The sequence below is a fragment of the Xyrauchen texanus genome, chromosome 20 (assembly GCF_025860055.1).
Source record: "Xyrauchen texanus isolate HMW12.3.18 chromosome 20, RBS_HiC_50CHRs, whole genome shotgun sequence".
NCBI classification, from domain to species: Eukaryota; Metazoa; Chordata; class Actinopteri; order Cypriniformes; family Catostomidae; genus Xyrauchen; species Xyrauchen texanus.
The window spans coordinates 925,849-936,611 of record NC_068295.1 but is presented as its reverse complement, the minus strand read 5'-3'; the positions used below and the strand labels follow the sequence as shown (position 1 = coordinate 936,611).

At 42.9% G+C, this 10,763-nt stretch overlaps 1 protein-coding gene across 1 annotated transcript in view; it reads left to right on the top strand.

Annotated features, from left to right (window-relative positions):
- The first annotated feature begins 5,536 nt into the window (after nucleotides 1–5,536).
- zmp:0000000755 (phosphofurin acidic cluster sorting protein 1) overlaps nucleotides 5,537–10,763 on the top strand; it is a 90,152-nt gene continuing 84,925 nt past the window's right edge. The window contains exon 1 of the mRNA XM_052151211.1: nucleotides 5,537–5,838. Within this exon, the coding sequence (XP_052007171.1) occupies nucleotides 5,627–5,838 (212 nt within the window). The 5' untranslated portion in view covers nucleotides 5,537–5,626. The remainder of the gene's footprint in view (nucleotides 5,839–10,763) is intronic.

Genomic DNA, 10,763 nt, shown 5'->3' with positions numbered 1-10,763 from the left:
AACAACATTGATGGCACCTTCATCTCACTAATGTCTGATGGGATTTACAGCTTGATGTTCATTCGCCATGAGTCACAGGCACTAAACCCAAAATACAGATCCACTACATCATAATTCAGCCAGTGAGAGAAGCACAACATTGTGTTTGCGGCTGTAGACGTCTGCGGTTATTAAAGCACAGCCACTTACACTTCTGTTTATTTGTACTGTAACACACCAACTCCATGATCAGTTCAGCATGTGTCTGGAATACAGATCCAGGAGCAGGTGATTATGATATTGTTTGTGGCAGAGGAATATGAAGTCTGGTGCATTACAGTATGTGCCACTAGAAGAGCGATTACTCTGCAGGTAATAATAATAATAAGTTTCGGAGGGAGCAGCTGTGTTTGTTCCCCTCCATACAAGTTCAAGATTTAATTCTGCACCGAAGGAAAAGTTGCTGCTAAATTGAAAGTGAAAGAACCGGTGACCTCAATATTGTTCAGGAGGATTTGGATGGATTGAGTTTCTCTCTTTGTTTGTTGCTCTTGTTGGAAGTTTGAAAAGTTTGTGGCGGTCTCTATATGAAGTCAAGACGAATCATTCACTGACATGTTTCAATTTGTTCTGCAGGCGTCTGATTGCATCATATGAAGTTGTTTGTCACAGACTGATGTGAATTTGTGTGTGTTCTGCTGGCAGTGTTTTAGCAGCGTGATAAAAGCTCTTATTTCCTGTGAACACATCCACAGATCTGTGCTGTTTACTGTCTGTGATGTACGTACAGTGAGTTTCTGCTCGAGAAGGCACAAAACACCTAAAGAGATTCATCTACTGACATTTGTTTTCTCGGTGCGGTTCAGGACTTCCGTACCCCAGTGCTCATAAGCGTAAAGTATCCGGACATTTCACATTTACATTTGTTTTAAGTGATTCTCATTACTGTAACACAGCCATGTCGTTACTCTGTTACAATATTAAAGATGGTGTCGTGGAATTAAAATCTGCAAAAATGCAAAGCAGCACCAAGGGATTATTACTGTGATGTGTAACACTTTACAATTTCAATAATATATCTTTTTTTCCACATTGCATTAATGAGAATATCATAAAAACATATTTTACACTTTACAGTCATTGAGTGTGTGTGTGTGAGAGTGAATATGTGTCTGTGTGTGTGTGTGAGTGTGTGTGTGAGAGTGAACACACACACACATTCTCTCTCTCACACACACACACTCACACACATTCACTCTCACACACACACTCACACACACACACACATGTAGTGTTTCCATGTTTTATGGGGACTTTCCATAGACATAATGGTTTTTATACTGTACAAACTTTATATTCTATCCCCTAAACCTAACCCTACCCCTAAACCTAACCCTCACAGAAAACATTCTGCATTTTTACATTTTCAAAAAACATAATTTAGTATGATTTATAAGCTGTTTTCCTCATGGGGACCGACAAAATGTCCCCACAAGGTCAAACATTTCGGGTTTTACTATCCTTATGGGGACATTTGGTACCCACAAAGTGATAAACACACACACACACACACACACACACACACACACACACACACACACACACACACACACACACACACACACTCACACACACACACACACACACACAAACTCACACACACTCTCACACACTCTCACACACTCACACACACACACACACACTCTCTCACACACACACTCTCTCACACACACACACACACACTCTCTCACACACACACACACACACTCTCTCACACACACACACACACACTCTCTCACACACACACACACATTCTCAGCTGTTTACTCTGTAAAACTGAGAATATTCTCTTATTCAACACTGCCATCTGCTGTGCAATCAAACATCATCTGAACCAGTGAGTGACTGATGATGGACTAATATGAGAATTCAGATTTCAAGTATAGCTATTTTTTTTTTTACATATACTAAATCATATATTATATAACGTTATGCTTTTAAATGATTTCAGACTATTTATGGACGTATGGAACCAATCTTTCAAAACCTTTTATTACAAAACAGAGTTTCTAATGTGTGTACAGCAGTTTTGTTTCCTTTCTTCCCAATTTGTTGTGCAGCTACTCCTGGTGAACAAGGTTTGTAATGAACACCCGGTAAATGCGGATATTTCATGGCGAGTATTTTGCTGAACGGACGAAAGAAAAGCCGTCGATGCGCGTCTGATTTTATGTGTGTGCGCAGTGAGCCCTGAGTGCAATGCGCTTCTCCAACACACGAACATTCATGGAGTTCTGGGACTCGTTTCCCAATAACTATTAAGAGCATTTACTTCGAGCGATTTTATGAACGTTCGTTAATTTTTATGTGCACCCAGGGTGTGATGTAGCACCCGCAAAATGCGACGAGGCTCATTCCGGTTCACGAGCTCCTCATGCACGAGTAATTTCGCTCATCTACCCGCAACAGGCGGGCGACCTGTAAGACGTCTCGGAGTGTCACATGACAAGAAATGCTGTTAGTCAAAAAGACGCACTTGAAGAAACACACTTTAATATATTTTTAAGAACAGACTAAGAAAAGCCGTCAGTGCTCATGTCTGGTTCGCTGTTTGTCTATATGCTGTTAGTAATTATCCGCCTGTTGTCGTTGACGGATGTTTGCGTGATGGTAAACGGGGTCGTTGGAGACGGTGAATGTTTGGATTTGGGGAGGTGGATATATATAAAATTATTTAATAGTTTTTCCGTTTCATTTAAAGTACGATTTCAATTTAGAAGCGTCTTTTGTTTAAGTTTTTCATGGTTCAATAAATCGATTACATTTTTAAAGCAAAATCAATCAAGCGAAAATATTCACTATATAATCGGATATCGCAATATTTTAAATGCGATTATCGTTAAAATGTTTTTTACATATCGCCCAAAAGCGAAGTTTAACAATTGTCAAATTTATTTAAACTCAATTCCATATTGCATCATGTGTAATATTAATATTTGCATATTTGTTTGTTTTTGAGTAGTATAGACAATATAAACATTTTATTTGATTTAAAAACTTTGTTTTTGAAAATAGTAAATTATTCGTTTGTGGTGTGGCTCTTTCGAAGAAATGCATCAACCGAAATGTTTTAAAACGGTTAAGTTATAAAAGGTTCCCGCCCCTGATCTACAGTTTCGTGTGTTGAAATCTTGTGGTAATAGTTTCTACTAGAAATGTTTAATGTATTTATTATCTTACATCTTAGCTGTCAATACTTTTTTAGTTTTTTCGGCCAAATTTGTAACACCCAATTCCCAATGCGCTCTAAGTCCTCGTGGTGGCATAGTGACTCGCCTCAATCCGGGTGGCGGAGGACGAATCTCAGTTGCCTCCGCGTCTGAGACCATCAATCCGCGCATCTTATCACGTGACTTGTTGAGCCGTTACCATGGAGATGTAGCGCATGTGGAGGCTTCACGCTATTCTCCGCGACATCCACACACAACTCACCACACGCCCCACCGAGAGCGAGAACCACATTATAGCGACCACAAGGAGGTTACCCCATGTGACTCGACCCTCCCTAGCAACCGGGCCAATTTGGTTGCTAAGGAGACCTGGCTGGAGTCACTCACCACGCCCTGGATTCAAACTCACGACTCCAGGTGTGATAGTCAGCGTCAATACTCACTGAGATACCCAGACCCTCCCTAGCAACCGGGCCAACTTGGTTGCTAAGGAGACCTGACTGGAGTCATTCAGCACGCCCTGGATTCAAACTCACGACTCCAGGTGTGATAGTCAGCGTCAATACTCACTGAGATACCCAGACTCCCGATAGCTGTCAGTTCTAATGGTTAGGTGTGCTCCTTGACATGTCTTTGATCTACTGATAACCTGTTGAGATATTCATATCTTGTTAACTGAAGTTTATTCAGTATTTGCTGTCATGATCTGCTGGTGTTGGTGAGAGATGTTTGTCATGTGATGCTGCAGGATCTCCACTAGATGGACACACAATCACACACTGAGACATTTATTCTCTCCATCATGTTTGAAACTTCATCACTTCATCAGATTCACAGTTCATGTCTGTTATGAGCTGAGGGGTCATGATAAAACAACTTAAAGAACTCAATACATCATACACGAAATTAGATCCATGTTTAACCAAAGCCAACTTTGATTTTTATTCACCCTCTTTCTGTCTTAAAATTATTGCCCTAAGTTGACCAGTTTTGCCCTATAACTATCGCCCCTATATTTACCCCCTTGGTGCCTTTTACTCCAATTGCCACCTGATTTAAATAATAATTATAATAATTTTAATCAAAACAGTTTTTTGTTTCTTTTCAAACTAATTATATGGATCCATCATTAATTAATATAAAGAAATTTAATTTTTCAGTTTCTATATAAAAAAAAAAACGAAATAATAATAATAATCATCACATTTTCCTTAAAGGGACAGTACACCCAAAAATGTAAATTCTGTCATCATTTACTGATGTGTGACTTTCTTTCTTCTGCAGAACACAAATTAAGATTTTTAGAAGAATATTTCAGCTCTGACGGTCCATACAATGCAAGTGAATAGTGACCAGAAATGTTAAGCTCCAAAAAGCACATAAAGGCAGCATAAAAGTAATCCATACGACTCCAGTGGTTTAATCCATGACTCCAGAAGTGATATGGTAGGTGTGGGTGAGAAACAGATCAATACTTACATCCTTTTTAACCATGAATCTTCACTTTCACTTTCACGTTATTTTTCTTTTGTTTTTTGCCAATTCACATTCTTCATGCTCATTGCTACAGCTCGTGCTGGTTAAAGGAGTTTAAATATGGATATTTTTCTCACCTACACCTGTCATGTTGCTATAGGATTGATTGCTATATGGATTAATCCAGAGTGGTGGTGGTGTAGTGGTCTAAGCACATAACTAGTAATCTGGTAATCAGAAGGTTGCTGGTTTGAGCCCCACAGTCACCACCATTGTGTCCTTGAGTAAGGCACTTAACTCCAGGTTGCTTAGGGGGGATTGTCCCTGTAATAAGTGCTCTGTATAATACATTGGTAATCAGAAGGTTGCTGGTTCGATCCCCACAGCCACCAGCATTGTGTCCTTGAGTAAGACACTTAACTCCAGGTTGCTCCAGGGGGATTGTCCCTGTAATAAGTACACTGTAAGTCCCTTTGGATAAAAGCATCTGCCAAATGCATACATGTAAATGTAAATTAATCGACTGGAGTGTTATGGGTTGCTTTTATGCTGCCTTTATGTGCTTTTTGGAGCTTCAAAGTTCTGGTCACCATTCACTTGATTTGTATGGAGCTATAGAGCTGAAATATTCAACTAAAAATCTCCATTTGTGTTCTGCAGAAGAAAGAAAGTCACACATCTGGGATGGCATGAGGGGGAGTAAATGATGAGAGGATTTACATTTGGGGTGTACTGTCCCTTTAAGAGGAGCCTTTACCCTGTTGTTCCCTGTAATGGGGTCAGTGCTGAGCGCCCTCTACAGGTCACACTCACACAGCGTCTGTCGGAGCTCCGCCTCAGAGATTCATCAGTACCAGCACATCTGATTCATTCATGCTCAGAGATTCAGGGCGCTGGAGAAGATCAGTTCATAAGATCCGATCAGAGGCGATCGCGGAGTGATGATGGCGGCAGCGCTCGAGAGAGGAGGGCTTCGGGCCGCCTTCCTGAACCCGGGCAGCGGCGGCGGCGGAGCGGCTCCCACAGCGGCGGCAGGAGCAGCAGCAGCGGGCGGCGGGGTGGCGGTACTGTGGGGCTCCGGATCTGTGCCCGTCCCGATGAACCTCTTCGCCACCTGGGAGATCGACCGCTCCTGTCCGAGCTGTGTGCCCAGGTCAGTGTGTGTTTGGGGTTGAAGTTCAGCATCACTAATCAATATTCTGATGGTCACTCTTATTGATGTCAAGTTTGCACAACATGACAGCGAACATTATTATTGTAAATCTTATATATATATATATATATATATATATATATATATATATATATATATATATATATATATATATATTTATTTATTTATTTTTTGTTATCTCTATTATTATTATTATTATTATTATTATTATTATTGTATTATTATCGTTATTATTAATAACACCAACATACAACAGAATATTTAATTGGAAATAATATTATTATTATTATTATTATTAAAAATAACAGTAATACATTATTCTTGTTTTTCTGTGGCATTACTATAATACAGTCATTTTATCAGATGGTAACATGAGTTTAGTTTGGTAAAATAACCGAAACTAACTGTATCTGTGTAAATATATATCCAATTTTACAACTTTATTGGCATGATGACTGTAATCCCGCAAAAATTATGATTGAAACCATTTTGCTCAAATAACGCACAAGTTTTAACAGATTAATTAATGTCGTGCTTTTATAAAATTAAAAAAGCACAACACATTTCTGTCTTTAAACCCTCTGTAAGGGAGTTTAGATGGGCAAGGAAGAGGCAAGAATCGGCTTAACAATATAAATAATATTTAATTAAATAAAAAGACACACACAAACACTTTCAGGGCAGCTGCCCATAATTCTCTCTCTCTCTCTCTCTCTCTTGAAATGTCGTCACCAGCCTCGCACGCCCCATCAGGCTGATTGGGGACCGGGTATGTGTTAGTCCATCCTGGCCCAGCCCCCCTCCGCTCTACACTCCTCCCGGACACACACACACACAGGCATGCACGCACTTACACACACACACACTCACACACACAGGCACGCACACACTTACACACTCACACACACACAGGCATGCATGCACTTACACACACACACACAGGCACGCACACACTTACACACTCACACACACACAGGCATGCACGCACTTACACACACACACACACTCACACACACACAGGCACGCACACACTTACACACTCACACACTCACACACACACAGGCACGCACGCACTTACACACACACACACACACAGGCATGCACGCACTTACACACACACACACACACAGGCACGCACTTACACACACACACACTCACACACACAGGCACGCACACACTTACACACTCACACACACACAGGCATGCACGCACTTACACACACACACACACACACACAGGCACGCACACACTTACACACTCACACACTCACACACACACAGGCACGCACGCACTTACACACTCACACACACACAGGCATGCACGCACTTACACACTCACACACACAGGCACACACACACAGGCACGCACACACTTACACACTCACACACTCACACACACACAGGCACGCACGCACTTACACACACACACAGGCACGCACGCACTTACACACTCACACACACACAGGCATGCACGCACTTACACACACACACACACACACAGGCATGCACGCACTTACACACACACACACACACACACAGGCATGCACGCACTTACACACACACACACTCACACACACACAGGCACGCACGCACTTACACACACACACACAGGCATGCACGCACTTACACACTCACACACACAGGCACACACACACACAGGCACGCACGCACTTACACACACACACACACACACACACTGGCACGCACACACTTACACACACACACACACACACACAGGCATGCACGCACTTACACACACACACAGGCACGCACGCACTTACACACTCACACACACACAGGCACACACACACAGGCATGCACGCACTTACACTCACACACACACAGGCACGCACACACTTACACACTCACACACTCACACACACACAGGCACGCACGCACTTACACACTCACACACAGGCATGCACGCACTTACACACTCACACACACAGGCACACACACACAGGCACGCACACACTTACACACTCACACACACACAGGCACGCACGCACTTACACACACACAGGCACGCACGCACTTACACACTCACACACACACAGGCACACACACACACACACACACAGGCATGCACGCACTTACACACACACGCACTCACACACACAGGCACGCACGCACTTACACACTCACACACACACAGGCATGCACGCACTTACACACACACACACTCACACACACAGGCACGCACGCACTTACACACTCACACACACACAGGCATGCACGCACTTACACACACACACACACACACACACAGGCATGCACGCACTTACACACACACACACACACACACACACAGGCATGCACGCACTTACACACACACACACTCACACACACACAGGCATGCACGCACTTACACACACACAGGCACGCACGCACTTACACACACACACACACAGGCATGCACGCACTTACACACTCACACACACAGGCACACACACACACACAGGCACGCACGCACTTACACACACACACACACACACACACACTGGCATGCACACACTTACACACACACACACAGGCATGCACGCACTTACACACACACACAGGCACGCACGCACTTACACACTCACACACACACAGGCACACACACACAGGCATGCACGCACTTACACACACACACACACACACACTGGCATGCACACACTTACACACACACACACACACAGGCACGCACGCACTTACACACTCACACACACACAGGCACACACACACAGGCACGCACACACTTACACACTCACACACACACACACAGGCATGCACGCACTTACACACACACACAGGCACGCACGCACTTACACACTCACACACACACACACAGGCATGCACGCACTTACACACACACACTCACACACACACACACAGGCACGCACTTACACACACACACACACACACACTACATACACACACACACACACACAGGCATGCATGCACATACACACACACAAATATACACACACATACACGCAGACACACACACACACAGGCACGCACGCACTTACACACACACACTCACACACAAATGCAACAAACACACAAACGCACACACAATCATGCACATACACACACACTTACACACACACACACACTCATGCACACACACTACTAATGCTTGATTTTCATGCAGTGTGTCCAATAGTATCCATCTGCAGAGCCCCAGATGAGTGTGTTGACTGTATAAACGGCTGTGAGCGCTCAAATTAACTCTTTCTTCATCGCAGCTCGGAGATTTCAGCTCGCGAGTCACGGGAAGGTTGACATAACGAACTCTTCACAAACAGGAAAAACTTCAGAGATCTTTCAAAATAAAAGTCCCCCTGAAATGAGAGCTTGATTCAACTGTTTGTGTGAAATTGAAGACATATCGACAGAAAAAGTGTAATATTCAAAACAGTCGCAATAATACTCATAGTAACAATAATATAATATGAAATGGTTATTAGTATTATTATCTGTGAGCGATATCACATAAGCAAGTGTCCTGAATATCAGCATGTTGTGATTCAGTCATGGCAGCGTCAGGTGATCAGATTGTTTTCATTAATACTGTAAAGCTCTGTTGTGCATCTTTTTTAGACCTAAAAATAATATATATATATATATATATATATATATATATATATATATATATATATATACTGTATATATTTGATTTATTTGTTGCCTAAGTATCGAGTTAGTATCGATACCGAGGTACCAGGGCTGGTATCGTACTGAAGCCAAAACTTTCAACCCTAATTTGGACAACTTTATGACCACCTACTGGTGAAATCTCCAAACTGCAAATACAGGAACTGAATTTCGTGGTGGTATTGAAACATTTTAGCGTAATGACACATTTGCATTTACATTTACGCATTTGGCAGACGCTTTTATCCAAAGCGACTTACAGTGCAATTATTACAGGGACAATCCCCCCGGAGCAACCTGGAGTTAAGTGTCTTACTCAAGGACACAATGGTGGTGGCTGTGGGGATCAAACCAGCAACCTTCTGATTACCAGTTATGTGCTTTAGCCCACTACACAACCACCACTCCCATACGTCATGTATTGATGCTTTTATCCGAAGAGACTTACAGTGCACTTATTACAGGGACAATCCCCCCGGAGCAACCTGGAGTTAAGTGTCTTACTCAAGGACACAATGGTGGTGACTGTGGGGATCAAACCAGCAACCTTCTGATTACCAATGTATTATACAGAGCACTTATTACAGGGACAATCCCCCCGGGGCAACCTGGAGTTAAGTGTCTTACTCAAGGACACAATGGTGGTGACTGTGGGGATCAAACCAGTAACCTTCTGAGTACCAATGTATTATACAGAGCACTTATTACAGGGATAATCCCCCCGGAGCAACCTGGAGTTAAGTGTCTTACTCAAGGACACAATGGTGGTGACTGTGGGGATCAAACCAGTAACCTTCTGAGTACCAATGTATTATACAGAGCACTTATTACAGGGATAATCCCCCCGGAGCAACCTGGAGTTAAGTGTCTTACTCAAGGACACAATGGTGGTGACTGTGGGGATCAAACCAGTAACCTTCTGATTACCAGTTATGTGCTTTAGCCCACTACTCCACCACCACTCATTTGCACCACTTCATTAACATACAATACACCCACAGTAGTGCAAACGCTCCAAACCCATGCCCACTTGCGCATGCCCATGAAACCCATTCCCACTTGCACTTAGAATTAGCGCTCTCGTGAAAATTGGATAAGATGTTGTGCACGGTTGTAGTGCGTAGCGACAATAGAGCCCATGGGTTCATCTAGTCAATAATCCTGTATGTTGGCAATTTGGCTTCTTGAGAAGAAGATCAGATCAGAATTGCTTTCAGCAGCAATTATCTGCATAATTCCTTTAGTGACTCGGGCGCTAAACGA